The 24,781-nt window shown below is 40.3% G+C and overlaps 1 protein-coding gene across 1 annotated transcript in view; it reads left to right on the top strand.

The window, feature by feature from the left end:
* The window catches only part of COG6 (component of oligomeric golgi complex 6), a 118,805-nt gene that overhangs the window by 63,756 nt on the left and 30,268 nt on the right, over window positions 1-24,781 (top strand). The window contains exons 14-17 of the mRNA XM_081083000.1: window positions 13,216-13,347; window positions 13,678-13,845; window positions 17,029-17,136; window positions 19,311-19,364. Coding sequence (XP_080939126.1) covers window positions 13,216-13,347; window positions 13,678-13,845; window positions 17,029-17,136; window positions 19,311-19,364 — 462 coding nt within the window. The remainder of the gene's footprint in view (window positions 1-13,215; window positions 13,348-13,677; window positions 13,846-17,028; window positions 17,137-19,310; window positions 19,365-24,781) is intronic.

The raw sequence follows: 24,781 nt of genomic DNA, 5'->3' as shown, positions 1-24,781 counted from the left end.
GAAGGGAAACTAGATCTAAAATAAGAGTTAGAGACCTCAGTACCCCTTTTGCAATAACAGACACAACAACTAGTCAGAAGATACTTAATAGAGGAATTAATACAATAAACCAATAAGATCGAACAGAAATGCACAGAACATTATATCCAACAACAGCATACATATTCTTTTCAAGTGCACATGGGTCATTTATCAGGATAGACTATATGTTAAGCCACATATTATCTCCTCTGGCCACAACGGGGTGAAGTTTGAATCTATAACAAGGAAAACTGGAAAATCTGCAAATTTGTATAAATTTAACAACATTTTTAAACAACCAACCAATCAGTGGAGACATCACAACAAAAATTAGAAACTACTTAGAGATGAATGAAAATGAAAACAACAACCCAAAACTTACGGAGTGCAGTGAAAGCAGTGTCAAGGGAAAATGTATAGCTATAAATGCTTACATTAAAAAACAAGAAAAGCTCAGATCAAAAACCTAACTTTGTAATTTAACTAGAAGGAGAACACACTAAACCCAAATCTAGCAGAAGGAAGGAAATAAAGATTAGAGCAGAGATTGATTAATAGAAAAACAATGCAGAAAATTAATAAAGTTAAACTGTGGTTCTTTGAAAATATCAATGAAATTGACAAACCTTTAGCTATATGGAGTAAGAATAAAAAGAAGACTCAAGTTACTAAAGTCAGAAAAGAAAGTGTGGACATTACTACCAATCTGTGGAAATAAAAAGGATTTTAAGAGGGTATTATTGAATAACTGTATACCAACAAATTGAATAATCTAGATAAAATTGACAAATTTCAGGAAATACAAAAGCTACCAAAAACAAATCATGAAAAATGAGATTTGGATTGACTTATAACTAGTCAAGAGATTAAGTCAGTTAATAAAAAATCTCTTTAAACTAAAAGTTCCAGACCTCATGGCTTCACTGATGAGTTCTACCAAACATTTGAAGAAAAACTAATATTAGTTCTTAAACCTTTTCAAAAAATTAAATAGGCAACACTTCCTAACTCATTCTATGAGGCCAGCACTTCTCTGATACCAAAGCCTGAAAAAGACACTTTAAGAAATGGAAACTACAGATCAGTATTCTTTTTTTTTTTAATATATTGTATTGATTTTTTTACAGAGAGGAAGGAAGAGGGATAGAGAGTTAGAAACATCAATGAGAGAGAAACATTGATCAACTCCCTCTTGCATACTCCCTGCTGGGGATATGCCTGCAACCAAGGTACATGCCCTTGACCGGAATCGAACCTGGGACCCATGAGTCCGCAGGCCGACGCTCTATCCACCGAGCCAAACCAGTTTGGGCAGATCAGTATTCTTTATGAATATTGATGCAAAAATCATCAGCAAAATATTAGCAAACCAAGTTAAGAAGCATATTAAAAGATTATAGATCATGACCTATTGGTATTTATTCATGGAATGCTAGGATTGTTCAGCATATGAAAGTTAATGTAATTATCACTTTAACAGAACAAAAAAAAGAACCACATAATCATCTCAGTTGATACAGAATAAGCATTTGACAAAATTCAGCACCCTTTCATTATAATAATAACTCAACAAACTAGCAACAGAAGGAAATTATCTCAGCATAATAAATACCATATATGAAAAACCCACAGCTAACCTTATACCTAATTATATAAGATTGAATACTTTTGCTTTAAGTTTGGGAATAAGGCCAGGATGCTTACTTTCATCACTTCTGTTTAACAGTACTGGAAGTTCTAACCAGAGCAATTAAGAAAGAGAAATAGCCCAAGTGTCCATAAGTAGATGAGTGCTTAAAATAGCTGTTCAGGGAATACTGTACAGCAGTAAAAAAAAGAAGGATTCTTACCCTTTAAGACAGCATGGAGGGACCTGGAGAATATTATGCTAAGTGAAATAAGCCAGTCAGAGAAAGACAAGTATCACATGATCCCACTCATATGTGGAATCTAATGAACAAAATAGATACAGAGACAGAAGCATGGAACAGACTGTGGAATCTCAGAGGGAAGGCAGGGAAGAGATGAACCAAATAACTTGTATGCATATGTGGATAATCCATGAACCCAGACAATAGGGTGGTGAAGGCCTGGGGTGGGGGGTGGAGGCAGGTTAGAAGAGGTCAATGGGAGAAAAAAGGGGGCAGAAGGGACTGATAGTTATTTTTTTGTGCTTTCATTAAATGTACATGCACCAGGGAGCCAGGCAGTGATTTAAGAGTGTAGGGGGCCGATCAGGGGCTGGGCCGGTTTGGGGGAGGGCTGCGGGAGGTTGGCCAGCCAGCACCACCTCCTAGTTGAACCCCTGGTTGAACTCCCAGTTGAACTCCTGGTCAAGGGAATAATTTGCATATTAGCTTTTTATTATATAGGATGGTTATAGAGTTTCAGTTTATAAGATGAAAGCTATGGAGATAGATAGTGGTAAATGGTTGCACATTATGAATATATTTGATACCATTGAACTGTACACTTAAAAATGGTTAAGGTGATTAAATACATTTCCTATAATCCAATTCACAAGGGACTCAGTAAATACTAGTTACATGAATAACTGGTTAACTTCATTTTCTGTTAGTCTGTGATCTATCATTATCTTGCTATTAACTTTCAATCTCAGTTACCCTTGTTAGTTTATCACACTTACTTTGCAAAACTACCCTTTATTAATTTAACTTTTCAATTTCTTCTTTGTGTACTGTGACTGCTGAGCACTGTTAAAGAAAATCATATAACCACACAAACTGAAGTCACTAAAATTCAGTCTCTAGCATTAGTGAAGTGTTAAGGACATGTAAGTCCAGCAGTCTTACATGTCATTAGGTTTATACTTATATTTACTTCCTTTCACCCATTTCCTCAAATCTACCATACTACCTCCTGTGAAAACCACCAATATCATCAAAACTTGTATCTCATTGTTTTTTTGTTTTCATTTGGATTTCGGTGCTTCTTGTGAGAAGGAATGTTTTTAAATTGTTTATTAACTTTATGAATTACTTGTTCCATGTTCTTTGCCATTTTTTTCTACTAAGTTAAATATCTTCTTCTTATTTTCCGTTATTCTTTATACATTAAGAATATTAACTGTCATATATATTACAGGTATTTTATCATTTGCCTCTAAATTTACCAGTTGTATTATCTGACATGTCACTTTTAATTTTTACATAGTAAAATGTAATGTGCTTTTTATTTATTTTCTTTTTATTGTTTCTCCCTTGGGAGCATGCCATACTTGAAAACTTCCTGACAATAAGAATATATATTTAGAATTTAATATCTGCTAAAGTTAGCACCTATCAGTGGGAAAATATTAAATTATTTAATAAATTCATTTAAATTATGTTCTTTGATCTTTCTATGGTTTCACTTTTATATCAAATTTACTAGAAGCCCAAAATTTTGTGCACAAAAATTTGTGCACTCAAGTCGGAGGGGGGAGGTCCCTCAGCACGGCCTGTGCCCTCTCGCAGTCTGGGACCCCTCGGAGGATGTCCATCTGCTGGCCTATGTGCTTTCACTCCCTCAAACATGAAATTGAGATTGGAGTATGATACTGCTTATAGCTTTTATGTTGCTTATATCTACAACCATTTCAGGTTTCTTCAAATAATTATTAAATTTTAATGTTCCATATTTTATATTACTTATATCTTACTCTGTAAGCTGGCAGACAGACATCCCTCTGGCAGCCCAGGAGTCCTTGGGGGATGTCCATTTGCCAGCGGGGAGTGAGCCTAAGTTGCAGTCGGACATCCTTAGCGCTGCTGAAGAGGCGGAAGAGGCTTCTGCCACCATCGCTGTGCTGACAGCCTGGCTTGTGGCTGAGTGACGTTCCCCCTGTGGGAGCGCACTGACCACCAGGGGGCAGCTCCTGCATTGAGCGTCTGCCCCCTGGTGGTCAGTGTGTGTCAGAATGACCAGTCATTCCCAGTCATTCTGCTGTTAGGGTCAGTTTGCATATTACCCTTTTATTATATAGGATAACCTGCCTGATGTTTATTTTTGTCCATGCTGAGAAGGGAGGATCTTATTTATTTTTCCCAAATGGTTATCTATTTATTTTATTTTATATAAGAAAATCACCAGGTCCTTATATATTTTATTTCTCTTGTACAGTTTAAAATGAAAGTTGCAAGAAAATTGGAAAACATAATGAATAGTAACAGGCAAGTTTTCAAGATGGCATCTTCCAGTTAACACCTAAAATAAAATAGGGTTATAACAGGGAAAGAAAGTAATTGCAATTTGAACATATGAAGTACCAATTATTACTGTATTCTATGTGAGTTTATAGCAGTGAATGGGTTATGACTATTTTTATTGTTTACTATTGTCATTATTATCAACTAGAGGCCTGGTGCATGAAATTTGTGCACGGGTGGGGGATGTCCCTCAGCCCTGCCTACACCCTCTCCAATCTGGGACCCTTTGGGGGCTGTCCAACTTCCGGCAGTCGGACATCCCTCTTACAATCCAGGACTGCTGACTCCTAACTGCTCAACTGCCTGCCTGCCTGATCACCCCCTAACTGATCCCCTGCTGACCTGATTGACACCTAACTGCTCCCCCCCACCTGCTCTTTCCTGCAGGTCTGGTCACCCCCAACTGCCCTCCCCTGCCAGCCTGATCACTTCTAACTGCCCTCCCCGGCCAGCCATCTTGTGGTGGCCATCATGTGGCGGCCATCTTGTGATGACGTGGGGGTGGCCATCTTGTGACGAAGTGGGGTGGCCATCTTGTGGCGGCCATCTTGTGACGATGCGGGGCGGCCGTCTTGTGACGACGTGGGGGTGGCCATCTTGTGACGATGTGGGGTGGCCATCTTGTGACGACGTGGGGTGGCCATCTTGTGACGATGTGGGGCGGCCATCTTGTGACGATGTGGGGTGGCCATCTTGTGACGATGCGGGGCGGCCATCTTGTGACAACGTGGGGGTGGCCATCTTGTGACAATGTGGGGTGGCCATCTTGTGACGATGCGGGGCGGCCATCTTGTGACGACGTGGGGGTGGCCATCTTGTGACGATGCGGGGCGGCCATCTTGTGACGACGTGGGGCGGCCATCTTGTGACAATGTGGGGTGGCCATCTTGTGACGACGTGGGGCGGCCATCTTGTGACGACGTGGGGGTGGCCATCTTGTGATGGCGCCAGGCGATGCCACTTAGGCTTTTATTATATAGGGTAATTGTGCCCTGAAATGTTTTCCTCAGATGTGAATTGGACCATTCAGGTATTTTTTTTAAATATGAAATTGAAATTGGAGTATGATACTGTTTATAGCTTTTATGTTGCTTATATCTACAACTATTTTAGGTTTCTTCCAATAATTATTAAATTTTATTGTTCCATATTTTATATTACTTATATCTTACTCTGCATATTATAAACTATTCACTTCTAAAAACATTCTAGCCTTTTAAAGAAAATAACATTTGTTCCAGGTTTGTTTTCATTATTGGCAAAGCTCACAAATGGAAATTTCTGTTAATATAATTTTAAGTGGATAGTAATATTGCTAATTACAATAGCTTTTAATTTTTTTAATCCTCACCTGAGGATATTTTTTTCTAGTGATTTTTAAACAGAGTGGAAGGCAGGAAGGAAGCGGAGGGAGGAAGAGAGAGAGAGAGACAGAGACAGAGAGACAGACTCAGACCGACCTTGACATGAGAGAAATACATCGATAGGATGCCTCCCGCTGGAGATTGAACCTGCACCCAGAATCAAACCTGAGGTTCTTTGGTCCACGGGCTAATGCTCTATCCACTCTAACCAGCCAGGTCAAGAACAATAGCTTTTAAAATAAAGGTATAGCCAAAGGTGAATTCTTTTCATGTAATTCCTTCTGTGCTTTTAAAAAGACCTATTTGGGACCTAATTCTTTATCATTAAAAAAAAAGAAAATTCAAGAATATCAATTTGTTGGAAGATGTGCCTTTTCCCTAACAAAGCATTTTTAAGCCCTTGAGTATTAAAGTATATGTACTTCCTTCCTGGCTCTCCTAAAACATTCTGCAAATGTTTCATAACTGCAAATCTGGCCAAGTCTAAGGAAAATATATATCTATACTGCAAAAGACAACACCATATCAATATAAGCTAGACAACATTTTCTACACTTCTTTTTACTATAGTAATAGTATAATTCTAATTTAAAAGGATACAGTATGTCTTAAATGAAATCTATATCAAATTAACAGTAGTTAGGATTAATTTGCCCAGACCTCTGGAATAAAAACCCAAATGGTCCTTTAAACAAATTGTGATTTAAATTCTAGGATATAGTTACTGTTTAGAATTTCTTTTTACTGTTTAAAGTATTGTACATGGGCCAGCAGCTTGGGAGCTTATTAGACATGCAAAAATCTCAAGTTCCAGCCCTAAAGCAGAATATGAATTTAACAAGATTCCTTGGCTATTTATATGCAAGTTAGGGTTTGAGAAGTGCTATTCTAACTTTGAGTTAAACATTATGCTATACAGATTATTCTTCCAGGAAAACAAACAAAAATATTGTGTGCTTGGCATGTGTGGACAGCTTCAGGTTAACCTCTAGCTAAGATTTCTGAGAGTTAAAGGAAAATCATGACAAAAGTAGAGGTAAAGGTCAAACAAAGAAAGAAGGAGCTATTTATTTGTAGGGCAAAAGTTTAGATTTTATTCAACATTATTTCCCACCAGTGTGTAAAATTTTTATCATTAGCTGGAGTCCTGGCACAAGTAGCAGTGATAGTATTAACACCTCTTTCTCCCTCACGTCACTCTGCGGATGCATCTGCCACTTATTTGCTGCATCCAGTGCTGACTGGTTTTCAAGGATGTAGAGTGTAAAGAACTTGGTATTTGCTGCACACCTTAAAACTGCTAAGAATTTCTGTATTGTGATTATTGTCATACATGAAGCTCATAGAATTTGTTTGTTTTTAACAGTTGCTATAACTTCCTATAGTTCTCTAAATCACAAAGTCTACTTAATTCTAGTGTTTGATCTCCACAGCGCTATATGTAGATACACAAGGTCAGTATGAAGTAAACACAGGAATGGGAGGGATATCAAAGAAATAGACTTGTGTTGTATAAAGATTAACCATTAGAAATTAATTTCATTTAATGAAATTACATTGAAGTGATGGAAGGATAGCAATATATATGTATTGTTTCCTTTTTATTGAATTTATTGAGGTGACACTGGTTAACAAAAGTAGAAAGGTTTCAGGTGCACAATTCCACAACACATCATCTGTACACAGTATTATTTGTTCACCACCACAAGTCAAATTTTTCCCATCACCATTTATCCCCCCCTATAACCTCCTCTACCTACCCCCACCCTGGCAATCACCACACTATTGCCCATGTTTTTTCTCTTTTTCTCCTCTTTCTGTTATTTCTACACAAGAATTATAAAGTCATAGATCTTGTTTATCTAATAACTGCAATACTTTTCACTTTGTTTAAAAGTATGATTCTGGGAGGCCAGGGGTAGGTCAATGGGGGAAAAAGGAGACATATGTACTACTATTTGTAATACTTTAAACAATAAACATTTTTTTTAACTGAAAAAAAGTTGCTATTAAGAAACAGGAAATGGTAAACATCAGAGCACAGTTTAAAGTGTTAATTAGAAAAAATAAAACTTAACACTCTACTGAAAAAATGAAGTATGATTCTGACCTGTTGCTGATCTGAGGGATGTGTGTATAGCATCTTATAGAATGGCAGTTGTTGAATGAAGTGAGTTCAAGTAGTACCCATTTGTATTATTTACCACTAGGGGCCCAGTGCATGAATTCATACACCTTGAAAGGAACTGTGGGCCACGAGGCTGTGGTGGGCACAGGGGTGGGTCTCGGCCCATCCTCCACGTCCCCGCCCAGCCCCTCCTGCTGTGGCCCCCAGTCTCCTGTCTGCCGGCAGCCCTGCTCCCACCGCCACTCCCATGTACTGACGGCACTGGCCCCGCTCGCACCCGCTGACGGTGCAGAGTGATTGGGGCTGGCTCCAGCAGCGAGTGCTAGCGGTGGCTGCTGCCCCAATCACCCCTCAGGAGCAGGGGGAGGTGGAGAAGCCCTCAGGGGTGATCGGGGCCGGCAGCTGCCGCTCGCACCCGCTGATAGTGCTGAGCGATTGGGACCGGTGCCAAGTGCTGGCAGAGGTTGCAAATGGAGGCTCCAGTACTGGCTGCGGGTGTGAGTGGGGCCAGTGCCCGCAGTGGGTGCAAGCAGCATCTCTGGTGCTGGCAACAGGTGTGAGCAGGGCTGGCGCCGGCATCATGTGTGAGTGCCGGGCGGGACAGCAGCACGGGAGCAAAGAATTTCCAGTAACTACCAGAGGCTCACCCCTATGACAGTGACTGGTGCCCCACTTTGATCTGGCGCCCCCACTCACCTGCTCCACCATCCCGCCACGGCTGATGGCCGCCAGTTCTGTGCTCTGCTGCCTGCTGCCAACACCTGCCATGTTCTGCGTGCACCCACTGGTGGTTAGCACACGTCATAGCGACCAGTTATTTAGTTGTTCTGCCATTTGGTCTATTTGCATATTAGGGTTTTATATGTATAGATTAGGTCTAATTATGACAGGGTATGACTTTTGCTTAAATTTGCACAGCTTTTAAAGACCTTAATTCTAGGGGATGCAAAGAAGATTTTCAGCTTTCCTGCATCTGTGCGTAAGATTTCTATCATTGGTCTTGTTTTGAATGGCAATTTAAAAACTTTCAAATAATTTTTGAAAGATATTCTCTAAGTTCTTTTGTTTCTAAAAGCCACTGTGTTGTCATTTATAATTAAAAAGAGAAAATTATACATTAAACATCTAGGATAATTAATGATGTAGTATTTGTAGTTATACTAAAGGTCTACAACCCAACCTACCTTTCCTGGAGGATTTAGTAAATTCTTGGTTATTATTTTTTCTATTTATGAAAGGTATTTTGAAACTGAGACACACACATTTCTCTTATGTATGTGGCTCCCTCTTCTAAATTAAAGCTGTTAGACTTCTGGTGAATCTTATGATTTGGAGAGATTTCACCAAATAATTTTTATATGAGTAACTTCTGTTCATTTTACATTACTTAGGAATATATATGAATTAATATGTTATAACTGCATATTTTAATTAAATTTATAAACTTATGAATATACTTATTTTATTAAATAAATGTTTAATTTTATTTTAAAACATATGAAAACACAAAGAAGAGAATAACAATCACCCATACCTTGTCATTCGGAATTAACTGTTACTAACAGGTTGGCATGTCTTATTCTATTCTGGGAACAGGGATCACAATTTTTGTAAAATTGATATGCATTTACTCATATTCACACCATGCAGAAAGGCACAACGGTGAAAGTTTCTAAAATCTTTCAACTTGGAAATAACAGTTAACCATTGTTACCATCAGTTTAACAACATTCTAGATACTCTTTAAAAATGGATGAATGGCCCTGGCTGGTGTGGCTCAGTTGGTTAAGAGTCTCCCATACACCAGAAGTTCCCCATTTTGATTCCCAGTCAGGACATATGCCCAGGTTGCAGGCTGGATCCCAGTGCTGGGGAGTGCTGGAAGCAACCAATTGATGTTTCTCTCTCACATTGTTGTTTCTCCCTCTCTCTTCCTCTTTCTCTAAGACCAATAAAAACATTGGTTTTTTTAAAGCCCAAATGGGGAAAAAATATCCTTGGGTGATAATTAAAAAAAAGGGGGGGAGGGGTAAATGGATAAAATTACTTTTATAAAGGTGACTTTATATTCTGAAATTTTTCTTAGGTCAAATTTATTTGCATTTAATAGAAAAGGGGAACTAAAACTGAAGGAGGTATGAAACTTGAAATAAATATTTCCTTTATGGGAGATATTTTTCCTTCAGTTTTTTTAGTTTTGGCTTTATGTATTTTGGGGCTCAATTATTAGGTACACATCTATCTTTATAAAACCCTAATATGCAAATTGACTGAATGGCAGAATGACCAGTGGAACAACCAGTTTCTATGACATCCACTGACCACCAGGGGGAAGACGCTCAACGCAGGAGCTTCCCCCAGCCTTCAGGCCCCTACTGGCGGCGGTGGTGGGTGGTGGGGCTGGCGAGCGGGCAGTGACAGGCCAGCCAAGGCAGGTGCGAACGGGGGCCCCGATTACCCCACAGATCAGCCCTGATCGCCAGCCAGGCCTAGGGACCCTAACCCTACCCGTGTATGAATTTTGTGCACCGGGCCTCTAGTATTTTTATAATTGTCATATCTTTATGATAATAAACATTATAAAAATGTCCTTTTGTTTCTAGTAGTAGTTTTTGTCTTTTGTCTGAAATTACTATAGCCACTTTGGCTCTTTTGATTATTGTCTGCAAAGTATATATTTTTTTCCATATTTTTACTTTTAAGCTTTTTGTGTCCTTAAATCTAAAGTGTGTTTCTTGAAGACAGCATATAGTTGGGTCAATGTTGTTGTTTTTTAATCCATCTGCCAGTCTCTGCTTTTTGATTGGCACGTTTAATCCTTTAACATTTAATGTAATTTCTGATAAAGTAGCATTTATATATGCCATTTTGTTACTTGTTCTTGTATTTCTTAATTTTTTTTGTTCCTCAGTCCCACCATTACTGCCTTCTTTTGTGTTTAGTAAATATTTTCTAGTATGCTACTTTAATTCCCTTATTGTTTATTTAAATATGTGTGTGTGAATAGTTTGTCATTTTCTTAGTGGTGGCCTGTGAACTACAATTAAATATCTTAATTTTTAACTCTTTAATTGTGATTAATACCAAGTTATTTTCAATAATATACAAAAGTTTTACTCCTATGTAGACCTATTATCCTCTTCCTTCATGGTATTATTGTTTTGAAGTATGTCTTTTTACATTGTGTGTTCACCAACATAGATTTATAATTATTGCTTCATGCAATTGTCTTTTAATTAAGATTGGAGAAAAAAAATGGGAGTTTCAAACAGAAAGTACATTGGTATTGTCTTCTATATTTACTTATGTCAGAATCTTTAATGGTGTTCTTTATTTCTTCATGAGAATTTGAGTTACTGTTTAGTGTCCCTTCATTTTAGCCTGAAGCATTGATTCCCTTTAACGTCTTGTAGAGCAGGCTTGCTAATGAAGAATTTTTGTGTTTTTTGGGAATTCCTCTTTCATTCTTAAAGAATAATTTTGCTGAATGTCAAATTTTTGGTTGACAGTCTGTTTCTTTCGACCTTTGCATGTTTCATCCACTGTCTTCAGGTCTTCATGTTTTCTGATAAGGAACCAGTTGTTAATCTTATTGACAATCCTTTGTTCATAATGAGTTATTTCTCTTAATGCTTTTATATTCTCTCTTTGTCTTTTGACAGTTTGATTATGATGTATCTCAGAGCAGATCATTTTAAGTTTATTGTACTTGGAGTTCATGAATTTGGATGTTTAGATAGATTTTTAAAAATCAAATTTGTGAAGTCTTCTGCCATTATTTTTTCAAATATTCTTTTGGCATCTCTTCCTTCTTCTGAGATCACCCATTTTACTTATGTTGTTAATGGTGTACCAGCAGTCTCTGGGGTGCAGTTAATTTTTTTTGTTGATGTTCTTTTTTCTTTGTGTTTCTCAGACTGGATAATTTTAATTGACCTATCTTTGAGTACACTGATTATTTTTTCTGCCTGCTCAAATCTGCTGTTGGTTCCTTGTAGTGAATTTTTAAAAATTCAGTTATTGTGCTTTATCATCTCTATTTTTCTGTTGATATTCTTTATTTGGTGAGACATTGTTCTCATACTTAGGTTTATTAACATGGCTTCCTTTAGTTCTTTGAATATATTTAAAAAATTGGTTTAAAGTTTTTGGCTTCCAGCATTTAAACTTTCTCAGGGAACTTTCCTATTGACATTTTTTTTTTTCTATGCATGGACCATAATTTTTTGTTCATTTGCATGTCTGATAATTTTTTGTTTTAGTTGTTTTTATGAAGAAGAGAGTATTTTTAGAGATCATACTTTATCATTTCTGCTGATATCACTTATGTATTAGCTTTTATACATAAAATATTCTTAATATAAATCTGATATTTTAAAATTCTTATGCCTTTCTGTCTTCCTGACACAAGACTATATAGTCTGCCCAGCTGGTGTGGCTCAGTGGATGAGTGTGTGTCCATGAATCAGGAGGTCTTGTTCGATTCCTTGTCAGGGCACATTGCCTGGGTTGCAGGCTCAATCCCCAATAGAGGGTGTGGAGGAGGCAGCCGATCAATGAATCTCTCCCTTGATGCTTCTATCTCTCTCTCCCTCTTCCTTCCTCTCTCTGAAATCAATAAAAACATATATTTTTTAAAAAATACAAGCATGCTGCATGGACTTCTAAGGATGGGATTTTGTTTCACTTACAAATCTATGTTAATACAAGTACTATGAAAAATGTTTGCTTTTTAAAATTCATAGGCACCTCTTTTTGGCTATCATGATCCCAGCAAGTAGGGATAATGAAGTTGGCATACCTTTCAGTTAGTAAATGTCAAATACTCTATTCAGTAGTTTAGATGCAACAATCCCATTTAATCCTACAGAATCCCTCTGAAACTCTGAGAAGTTAAATAATTTTTACTAGGACACACTACTAGTAAGTGGTAGATCCAAAATGTAAAATTAATCTCCTTAACTCCAGAGCTTAAGATTTTAGTGGCTGTGTTACACTTTTTCTGTGAAGTGTATATGTAGCCTTATGGACAAGTCTCCTGACAATTGCCTGGGGCACTTGTTGAAAGATGAGTTCCTAGACCCCAAACCTATACATATTGAACCAAAATCTTTGAGATTTGGTGTCTCTGGATTGCTTTCTTCTTGTAACTTTGGCTAAAAAACAAAACAGTAGGCCACTTCAAATTTGTATGAAAATATTATTCTACAATTCAAAGAACACTAAATTTTCTCACAATTTTTTGAATTTAGATGTACAAATTCTTTACTTCTAACTGTGATATATTAGTTCTGAGATAATTAACAAACTTTTTGTTTCACTTTCTGTGTTGATTGGGATAATATAAGCTATTGAAAAATTAATTGATTTTCTAATGTGCCAGCCAATGCTTTATAACTTTTGCATGTATTATTTTACTGTGAACTCTCATTTATTTATACATTAAAATTTAGTTGAAAAATTAAAGCAGTGGATAAACTACACCTTATTTTAGGTTGAACTCCCACCACCTGATCTTGGACCAAGTTCTGCATTAAATCAGACACTCATGTTGTTGCGTGAAGTTTTGGCATCTCATGATTCTTCAGTTGTACCATTAGATGCCCGTCAAGCTGATTTTGTGCAGGTGTGTTGTAACTTTGTTTTTAATTATTGCTTATTATTGTAAATTCTGTTGAAATTCTGGTATTTTATGATCCATATATTTTGACAAACCTTTTCATTGGTTTTTCTTTCAAATATTAAATTAATCCTCTTTAATTTAAAAAATATTAATTCCGTTATGCCCATTTAAAAAAGTATTCTGATTATTATGCCATTTAATCTTTTCTTATGTGATTCTGTAAGTTGGCACCCTTCAAATTAGTTTGGCTTTCATTCTGAAGTGCCATTAACCCAGGCATGTGTCACTGATTGGGAATTAAATAATACATTTTATTTTATATTTCATTTACAGGTTTTATCGTGTATCTTGGATCCTCTCCTTCAGATGTGTACTGTGTCAGCGAGCAATTTAGGCACAGCTGACATGGCAACTTTCATGGTCAATTCACTATATATGATGAAGACAACATTAGCTCTATTTGAATTTACTGACCAACGTCTGGAAATGCTACAGTTTCAGGTTAATTTTGCCATAAAATGACTTCACTGTTATGGAATCATTTTTCCATACATGATCTCAGTTATTAGCTTTATGCCCTAATTCCTATAAACTCTTCGTTATAGTCTGATGGAAGGCTGCTCTCTCTCTCTCTCTCTCTCTCTCTCTCTCTCTCTCTCTCTCACACACACACACACACACACACACACACACACACACACACACACACATATTCAGTCTTTTAGTTTTGCTTTGGAGAAGTCAAAATATGTAATGGGTAAGATAGTATATTCAAGCCAAAGTATGTGGTGGTAGAATGAAGCTTTTCTGATTAATTTGAACATTCTGTATGCAGATTTCAGCTTCTGAACTGTAAGTAATAATATGCAGGGTGGGCAAACTTTTTGACTCGAGGGCCACAATGGGTTCTTAAACTGGACCGGAGGGTTAGAACAAAAGCATGTATGGAGTGTTTGTGTGAACTAATATAAATTCAAAGTAAACATCATTACATAAAAGGGTACGGTCTTTTTTTTTTAGTTTTATTCATTTCAAACTGGCCGGATCCGGCCCGCAGGCCGTAGTTTGCCCACGGCTGTGGTGTGGCTAGTGCAGAAGATGTTATAGATGACAATTATATTTTTATCTGTGTGTAAACCAATGTTAGGCAAAACATTACAATTTGTTATACCAGTCACTCTCTTCCTTAAACCAAATGGTATCCCTTAGGATTTTATAAAATGGCTAAAACAAAGCCTTGTAGAAAATTTACCAGATACTTGAATTCTGATTTTGAAATAGTGATTTTTGGTAGATATAATTTTTTAAAACTCTGAATGTTGTGTTACCACAAGTACATAAACAGTTTGTCAGTGGCTATAGTAAACATTCATTTGTAAAGTTTTAGGGTTTTCTGAGGAATGAGTGTGCTCCATCTAAATTTGTGATATTTTCTATTTAAAAAGAAATATAATGAAGTGTGATTAATTTTCCTTTCTTGCATAATGTTTTTATATAGAATTAGTAAATTTCTTTTTAAAATATTAGTTTTTACTCTATCACTAATTCAATTTCAAATTCTTTCATTTGTCTAAATCTTTTTCTAGGTATTTAAGTATATCAGGTATTCATCAATATGTTTTATCACCAATTACCTGCATTTCTTAAATATTCATAGACTTTTTTTTTTTTGCATTTCAAGAGAGCAGGCCCCACTATGTAAGTGCTTAAGTGTGCACTTGCATTCTTCTTCTTTCTTTTTTTTAAATATATTTTATTGATTTTTTACAGAGAGGAAGGGAGAGAGGGATAGAGAGTTAGAAACATCGATGAGAGAGAAACATCGATCAGCTGCCTCCTGCACATCTCCCACTGGGGATATGCCCGCAACCCAGGTACATGCCCCTGACCGGAATCGAACCTGGGACCCTTCAGTCCGCAGGCCGACGCTCCATCCACCGAGCCAAACCGGTTTCGGCACTTGCATTCTTCTTGTTGATAGGCTGTTGGCTGGTCCCAGTGGCATGGACCAGCCCATAGTGTGCGAACAGATTATACAAGGATGTGGATACTGGAAGACGTGGTTTTTTAGGCCCCGCAAAGTAGCAGTTTACCTTGTTGAGTAAAAACTCCTTGATTTTCAGACCTTTTCTATTAATTCTATTAATTTTCTTCTACTCTGACTCAGCTTCACTTAGTCTTTCAAGTAAAAAGTCCAGGCTAGTCTTTTTCTCTTGTTTGTGGCAATCTGTTTTATCCATCTGGAAACTTGTGAGGCTGTTCCTTTGAGTTCAGATATTTCCTCAGAATATTTTTTGGTCTATCTCTTTTTCCCTTATTTTTATTTTGGACTTTTCAGAGCCATTTGAGTTTGAAGATTTAACCCTTTCTTTTTCTCAATAAAATTTGTATTATCTTTAATTAATTACTACTTGTCCATCTGTTACTTTTTATATTCTGAAGCTCCAGTACTTATTTGACTTTATCTCTTGAGTCTGTCTTCTAATTTCTTTTTAAACCTCTTCACTGTAATCTCTTTCTTTGATGTTTATTCCGTGTTACTTTTCTTCCATTTTTCTTTCAGATAATGATTTGGTTCTTATCAGTAACTTTAATTAAATGTTTACATTTGCACATTTCATTTTTCTTTGATTCTCAGTAACTCTAGTAAATAAGGACTCATTTTACTTTCTTGGGCATTCACTTAAAAAAAATAAAAGTACTCTGTGTCTTTCAGTAATGTTACCTCAAGAAGAGATACCTGTTCCGATTATTCAGCTGTGTTTCCTCTTAGAAGCTATTCACCTCTTTTAAATTAGTTGTAAGTTTTTTTTAGGGGGAGAGGTCCAGCTATTGGAGTTACTTAGTCAGTGGCAAGCATTACGATGATAATAACACAGTTAGTAGTGTACTGTGTTACTGGCAAACTGGTAAAACTGAGGGAACTTCCTGGTGAGGAATAGAAGGAAGACCTCCAGACTCTCAGGCCTGTACCAGTAAAAATAAGGGAACAGCACATTTCTTCCCACTAGGGAATACTTCAACCCAATAGGTAGTTCCCTTCTGTGGCTTCTGCCTCTGGCTTCCCAAAGACAGGTTTGACCAGAATTGAATCTGGGACCCTTCAGTCCGCAGGCTGACGCTCTAGCCACTGAGCCAAACCGGCTAGTGCTTATTACCAGCTTTTAAAAGAGCTGAGAAGCAACTCAAAATTTTGAACTAGTGGCTAGTCTTGGAATCCTCTTTGATTATCATCTTTATAATTTGTCTTTCTCTCCTTTTTGTAGAAGCACTTCCTCTTTAGGGGAAGGAAGTTCCTTTGTTATAGAAGCAGTCCCTGTGCCCTACAGTCTGGTATCATAGCCACTTCAAGAAACAGCCCCTTGGTGAAGAACTAAGACTGCAGGATAGTCTACTTCTACTCTCATCAGTCTTATAAGTCTTTTTTTTTAAAAAATATGTTTTATTTATTTTTTACAGAGAGGAAGGGAGAAGGATAGAGAGTTAGAAACATTGATGAGAGAGAAACATTGATTCAGTTGCCTCCTGCACACTCCCTACTAGGGATGTGCCTGCAACCAAGGTACATGCCCTTGACCAGAATCGAACCTGGGACCCTTTAGTCCGCAGGCTGACGCTCTATCCACTGAGCCAAACCAGTTAGGGCAATCTTTTAAAATATTTTTTTATTGTGTTTTATTTTAGATTGAAGCACATTTGGACACACTTATAAATGAGCAAGCTTCTTATGTTTTAACTAGATCAGGATTGAGTTACATCTATAACACCATACAGCAACATAAACCTCAACAGGTAAGCATGTGGATGTACCTAATTAGAGAAATACCTCAGGTTAGAATATGGGTTCTAGAGCTAGACTTTGATTTGAATCTTGGCTATGCCACTTACTAGCTGTTTTTCACTAAGAAAATGACGTATCTCCATTTCTTCTTTTGTAGATTGGGGGTAATAATATGTGCTTCAAGGGGTTGGTCTCAGATTAAATGAGGTAATACATGTATAGTTCTGTGAATTATCTTTTATTACAGACAGTTTGGGTTAAAAGTAATGAAAATATTCAAAAATTAGTATAAAACATATAAAGAATATTCTGGAAAATATTATTTATATTTTTAACTATATATTAATTATATCATTATCAGTCAATTGAACTCATGCATTACTATATGAATAGCAGTCATCCCTTCTTTAATTTAGAAAATCATGGTATATTACTTTGGAAAGGTAAATACTTCTGGGGCCAGCATATGATCTTATTAAGTTATAGAATTCCAATAGAAATAGATAATGGAGTGGTAGAAACCCTTGAAAATTAGGTAAGCATCCTTCTTTAAAAAGCAGAAAACTCTTTTAAATGATGTCAACATGAAAACTATTTTATAATGGGGGAATAAGTACACATATGTAATAACTTAATCAATAAAGAAAAAAAAAAGAATATTTTATATCCCAGGAATTCTTAAATGAAGCTGTCAAAAATCATGTTATAAATTTTTTCTTTTGATAAAGCAGTAAGCGAATTTCTTCCAGAAGGAACCAGTGCTGTTGTGTTTTTATACTATATAAAATTGTCAAAGTTTAATGCTTAAAGCCTCTATGTCTCATTGCCATTCTCTAACTGATTGCATTTTTTCTTTTTTTGCTTATCTGAGATATCCTGATTTTTCTGTTGTTAATAAACATGTGCTTTTTACTATCTCCAACAAATATTATTGAGTGCCTTTCTGCTACTTATATAAAAATGAACATATCATGATCCCTGTTATAATTAAGGTTGAAGAGATGATACTTGAGTTCTTTGGAAATAAGCTAAATTTCCAAATGTGGGCAATTCACTAATGGACTATCTATACTAACAAAAGGGTAATATGCTAATTAGACTGGGTCGACCAGCCATCTTCTGGTCATCCTGCCTTCCTTTTGGAAAAAGCTACAGTGGCGGGGGCCGAGGCAGAGGCAGTTAGAGGCGATCAGGCCGGTAGGGGAGAGCAGTTAGGGGCAATCAGGCCAGCAGGGGAGGGCAGTTAGGGTTGATCAGGCTGGCAGGGGAGGGCAGTTGGCAATCAGGCCAGCTGGGGAGGGCAGTTAGGGGTGATCAGGCAGGCAGGCAGAGGGGTTAGGGGCGATTAGGCAGGCAGGTGAGCAGTTAGAAGCCAGCAGTCCCAGATTGTGAGAAGGATGTCTGGAGGGGTCCCGGATTGGAGAGGGTACAGGCCGGGCTGACGGACCCCCCCTCCTGTGCATGAATTTTGTGCACTGGGCCTCAAGTCTGTATTATAAAAAGCCAGCAACCGGAACGCCGTAATACCAGAAACAACCAGTTGCTATGACACCCACTGTAGTCAGTGAACCAGTCCGATTTGGGGGTGGGGCCAGCTGGCCAGTCCCCACCGCAGCCCTTCCCCCTGGCCGGTCCTGTACCTGATAGTGCCCCCCCCCACATCCCAGTAGGAGGTGGGGCCAGCCGGCCAACCTCCTACAGCCCCTCTCCACTGCCAGCCCCACCCCTGATGGGTCCCCAGCACCCTGATCAGCCTGCAGCCCCTCCCCCCAGCCAGCTCCACCCCCAGTTGGCACCACCCACACCAATCGGGTAGGGCTGGCCAGCCAACCTCCCACAGCAGCTCCCCTGGCTGCTGACCCCTGATCGGCCCCCACACCCCAATCAGGGGTGCAGCCTGCCAGCCAATCACCCTCGGCCCCTCTCCCCAGCCAGCCTGGCTCTGATTGGGCCCTGATCAGGGTGGCTGGCCGGCTAACCTCCTACCATCTCCTCCTCCCGACAGGCCCAGCCCTGATTCACCCTGATCGGGGTTGGGCTGGCTGGACTCCACCCATGCAGGAATTCATGCCCTGGGCCTCTAGTATTTTATAAATGAACTGAAATGCATAGCATGTTTTTTGTACTTTGTTTCCTTTTCTTTTTTGTTTGTTTATTCATTTATTTATTTATTTATTTATTTTAGGGTTCTTTAGCTAATTTTCCCAACCTAGATTCTGTGGCACTGAAGGCTGCAATGGTAAGTCCATAATAAGGCATTTCAATATAGGTTTCCTTATGGAACATTATTCTTTTTAAAAATTTATTATAATTTTCAATTACAGTTTACATTCATTGTTATTTTGTATTAGTTTCAGGTGTACTGTATAGCGATTAGACAATCATATACTTTACAAAGTGATCCACCTGCTATTTCAAGTACCTGCTTGCATGATAAATAGTTATTACAATATGCTGTACTTTACATCCCCATGACTGTTTTGTTACTAACAGTTTGTACTTCTTTATTCCTTCACCTTCTTCAACTAGCCCTTCAGTTCCCCTCCCCTCTGGCAACCATCAGTCCGTTTTCTGTGTCTATGAGTCTGTTCCTATTTTGTTTGTTCATTTATTTTGTTCTTTAGATTCCATGTATGAGTGAAATCATATAGTATTTTTTGTTTTCTGTCTGACTTATTTCACTTAGCATAATATCCTTGAAATTCACCCATTTTGCAAATGGTAAGATTTCATTCTTTTTTATGGCCAAGTAATATACCATTGTATATATCTACCACAACTGTTTTATCCATTCATCTTTTGATGGGCACTTGGGTTGCTTCTGTAGCTTGGCTCTTATAAATAATGCTGAAATGAACATATGGGTGCATGTATTCTTTTGAATTAGTGTTTTGGGTTTCTTCCAGTATATACCAGAAGTGGAATTGCTGTGTCATAAGGCAGTTTCATTTTTTAATTTTTTGAGGAACTTCCATACTGTCTTCCTTAGTGGTTGAACCCATCTGCATTCCCACCAACAATGCATGAGGGTTCCTTTTTCTCCACATCCTCACCAATACTTTTTTTGTTGATTTATTTATGAGAGCCATTCTGACGGGAGTGAGGTAATATCTCATTGTGGTTTTAATTTGCATTTCTCTAATGATTAGTGAAATTGAGCATTTGCTTCTCTATGTTGTTGTTTTTGGAGAAGTGTCTATTCAGGTCTTCTGCCTATTTTTTAATTGGATTGCATGGGGCTTTTGATTTTTATTTTTTGGTGTTGAGTAGTATGAGTTCTTTATAAATTTTGATATTAACCCCTTATCAGAAATAGAATTGGCAAATATCTCCTCCCATTCATTAGGTTCTCTTTTCATTTTGTTGATGGTTTCCTATTCTGTGCAAAACCCTTTTAATTTGATGTAGTTCCATTTGCTTAATTTTTTTTTTGTTTCCCTTCCTGGTGCAGATATGACAGAAAAAATAACGCTAAGAGAGATGTCAGAGATTTTGCTCTTTGTTTTTTCTTCTAGGAGTTTTATGGTTTTGATTCTTACATTTAAGTCTTTAATGCATTTTGATTTTTTTTTCAGTATATGGTTTAAGAGTGAGTCTAGCTTCATTTTATGTTTTACATGTATCTGTCTAGTTTTCCCAGCACCATTTACTGAGTAGACTACCTTTAACCCATTGTATGTTCTTGTCTCCCTTTTCATATGTTAACTAGAGGCCCGATGCACGAAATTCGTGCACTCGGGGGTGGGGGGTGTCCCTCAGCCTGGCCTGCACCCTCTCGCAGTCTGGGAGCCCTTGGGGGATGTCTGACTGATGGCTTAGCACTGCTGTGGAGGCAGGAGAGGCTCCCACCACTGCCGCGGTGCTCGCCAGCCATGAGCCTGGCTTCTGGCTGAGCAGAGATCCCCCTGTGGGAGCGCACTGACCCCCAGGAGGCAGCTCCTGTGTTGAGCATCTGCCCCCTGGTGGTCATTGCATGTTATAGGTACCAGTCATTCTGCCATTTAGTCAATTTGCATATTAGCCTTTTATTATATAGGATTGGTTATATACATGTAGGTTTATTTCTGGCTCTATTCTCTTCCATTTATCTGTGGTTCTGTTTTTATGCCAGTACTATACTCTTGATTACAATAGTCTTTATATAGTTGGATATCAGGTAGCATATAAATTTTAGGATTATTTGTTCTAGTTCTATGAAAAAACGCCATTGATTTTTTGATAGAGATTGCACTGAATCTGTAGATTCCTTGGGTAGTATGGACATTTTAGTAATATTAATTCTTCCCATCCATGAGCACAGTGTACATATGCTTACATTTGTTTGTGTCTTTTTCAGTTTCTTTAATGTCATAATTTTTTGAGTACAGGTTTCTTACTCTCTTTGTTAGATTTATTCCTAGGTTTTTTAAAAAAATGAAATTATAAATGGTATTGTTTTCTTACTTTCCCTTTCTTATAGCTCATTATTGGTATATAAAATTTCAACCAATTTTTGAGTATTTATTTAGTACATTGCTACTTGACTGAACTTATTTATGAGTTCTAATAATTTTTTGGTAGAATTTTTAGGGTTCTCTATATACAGTATCATGTTATTTTCAAATAATGACAGTTTTACTTATTCCTTTCCAATTTGGGTGCCTTTTATTTCTTCTTGTCTGATTGCTGTGGCTAAAACTTCCAATACTACCTATCCTATATCATAAAAGTGTAATATGCAAATCGACCAAACGGCAGAGCGACCAGTCACTATGATGCACACTCAATGCAGGAGTTGCCCTCTGGTGGTCAGTGTGCCCCCACAGGGAAAGTACTGCTCAGCTACAAGGCAGACTGACGGCTGGCGAGAGCAGCGGCCCACTTTTGCAGCAGCGCTAAAGATGTCCAACTGTAGCTTAGGCCCGCTTCCTATGGGGAACGGGCTTAAGCCGTCAGTTGGACATCCCCCTAGGGCTCCTGGTTTGCGAAAGGGTGCAGGCTGGGCTGAGGGATCCCCTCCCCCGCAGTGCACGAATGTCGTGCACCGGGCCTCTAGTATACTATCTAATAATAGAGAAACATGGTAATTAGCCGTACCTCCGCTACCCTTCCCATTGGCTAATCAGCAGGATATGCAAATTAACTGCCAACCAAGATGGCGGCCGGCAGCCAGGCAGCTTGAAGCGAACAGGAGGCTTGTTTGCTTCAGTGATGGAGGAAGCTAACGTTCCCCACCTGCCTTGCCTGCCTCTGAGCTTGCATTTTAAGAAACATTGTTACAAATATAGAAGCTAAACAAAACCCCAGAAACCTTTCAGCCAGCCGGGCTTCAGCCAGCAGGACCACAACATTGTTTCAATTATAGAACAAACGCAGACTCCTGCTTTCAGCCAGGATCTCAGAGCTGGAGTGAGAAGGACCGCAACAGTGTTACAATTATAGAACCTAAACAAACCAGATACCTGCTTTCAGCAGCCAAGGCCTCAGAGCTGGAGCCAAGCCTCAGAGCTAAAGCTGGCCCAGAATAAAAAGAAAAAGAAAAAAAGGAGCAGTTGGGAGCTTCAGTCACCCGCCAGCCTGAAAACGGCCCGCAGCCCCTCACCCAGGCTGGCCATGCACCCCAGTGGATACCCCCACCCTGAAGGGGGTGTGACCAGCTGCAAACAGCCATCATCCTCTCATCCAGGCTGGCCAGGCACCAAGGTGGGGACCCCCACCCTGATCCAGGACACCCTTCAGGGCTAACCAGCCGGCCCCCACCCGTGCACCAGGCCTCTATCCTATATAGTAAAAGGGTAATATGCCACCCAGCACCGGGATCAGCGGAGCTGTGAGGCCTCCCGGAACCGGGATCAGCATGACAGGGGCAGCGCCCAAACCCCCTGATCGCCCTGCGGCTCTGTGTGTGAAAGGGGGCTTGGCCTCAACTTCCCTATCCACCCTGCTCTGTTTGTGACAGGAGAAGGCGCCCCAACCCCCTGATCAGCCCTGCTCTGTGCCTGATAGGGGGGAGCTCCCCAAACCCCTGATCGCCCTGCGGCTCTGTGTGTGACAGGGTGCGGCGCCCCAAACCCCCCCATGGGCCCTGCTCTGTGTGTGACGGGGTAGAGCCATAACCTCCCCATCGGCCCTGCCCTGAGTGTGATAGTGGTGGCGCCCCAACCCCCTGATCGGCCCTGCTCTGTGGGTGATAGAGGGCAGCGCCCAACCCCCTGATCTGCCCTGCTCTGTGTGTGACAGGGGGCGGTGCCCCAACTCCCCTATCGGCCCTACTCTGTGAGTGACAGGGGGGAGCTCCTCAACCCCCTGATCGGCCCTGCTCTATGCGTGACAGGGGGGGGGCTCCTAAACCCCCTGATCGGCCCTGCTCTGTGCGTGACGGGGGGGGGCTCCCCAATCCCCTGATGGGCCCTACTCTGTGCGTGACAGGGGGGAGCTCCTCAACCCCCTGATCGGCCCTGCTCTGTGTGTGACAGGGTACGGAGCCACAACCCCCCTGATCGGCCCTGCTCTATGTGTGACAGGGGGCAGCGCCCCACCTCTCTGATGGGCCCTGCTCTGTGTGTGATAGGTTATGGAGCCCCAAACCCCTGATCAGCCCTGCTCTGTGCATGACAGGGGGCAGTGCCCCACCCCCCTGATGGGCCCTGCTCATAGTGTGACAGGGTACGGAGCCCCAACCCCCCTGATCAGCCCCGTTCTGTGTGTGACGGGGTGGCACCGCAACCTCCCTATCGACCCTGCCTTGAGTGTTGCAGGAGGCGGTGCCCCAGCTCCCAATCGGCCCTACCCTGAGCGTGACTAGGGGTCCCATCACAACCTCCCGATCCGCCCTGCTCTGTGCATGACAGAGGGCGACGCCCCAACTCCCCAATCAGCCCTGCTCTGAGCCCAACCAGGGGCTGCACCTAGGGATTGGGCCTGCCCTCTGCCACCTGGGAGCAGGCCTAAGCCAGCAGGTCATCTCCCGATGGGTCCCAGACTGCGAGAGGGCACAGGCTGGGCTGAGGGACCCCCTCTCCCCCGCAAGTGCACAAATTTTTGTGCACCGGGCCTCTAGTATATATATAAAAGCTTAAGCGACCATTATGAACTAATAACTGTTACGACCAGTCGACCAGTCACTATGATGCACACTGACCACCAGGGGGCAGACGCTCAATGCAGGAGCTGCCCCCTGGTGGCCAATATGCTCCTGTAGCCCACCTCCCACGGACCCCTCCCTCCACTGGCTAACCTCCTATGGCCCCTTCCACCACTTCCTGACCAGCTGGCCAACCTCCTGTGACACTCCCACCTTCCCTGGCCAGCCAACCTCCCAAAGCCCCTCTGCCTCCCCAACCTGGCCAACCTCCCATGGCCCCTCCCCCCCAGTCAGCCAACCTCCCACAGCCCCTTCCCCCGTCCAGCCCCCCACATTGGCCTCGATCAGGGGACTGGCTGGCCAACTTGCTGTGGTCCCTCCCCCTGGGCCCTGATTGAGGGGGCCGGCAGCCCAACCTCCTGTGGTTCCTCCCCCAGGCCGTCTGCCCGCCCCCCCCCCCCATAGGCCTCGATCGCCGGCCAGGCCAAGGGACCCCACCCATGCATGAATTCATGCACTAGGCCTCTAGTGTTGAATAAAAGTGGTGAAAGTGGACATCCCTGTCTTGTAACTTATCTTACAGGGAAACATTT

Source organism: Myotis nattereri (genome assembly GCF_964212035.1).
Source record: "Myotis nattereri genome assembly, chromosome: 2".
Taxonomy (NCBI): domain Eukaryota; kingdom Metazoa; phylum Chordata; class Mammalia; order Chiroptera; family Vespertilionidae; genus Myotis; species Myotis nattereri.
The sequence above is the reverse complement of the archived record's forward strand: the minus strand, read 5'-3'. Positions and strand labels throughout refer to the sequence as shown.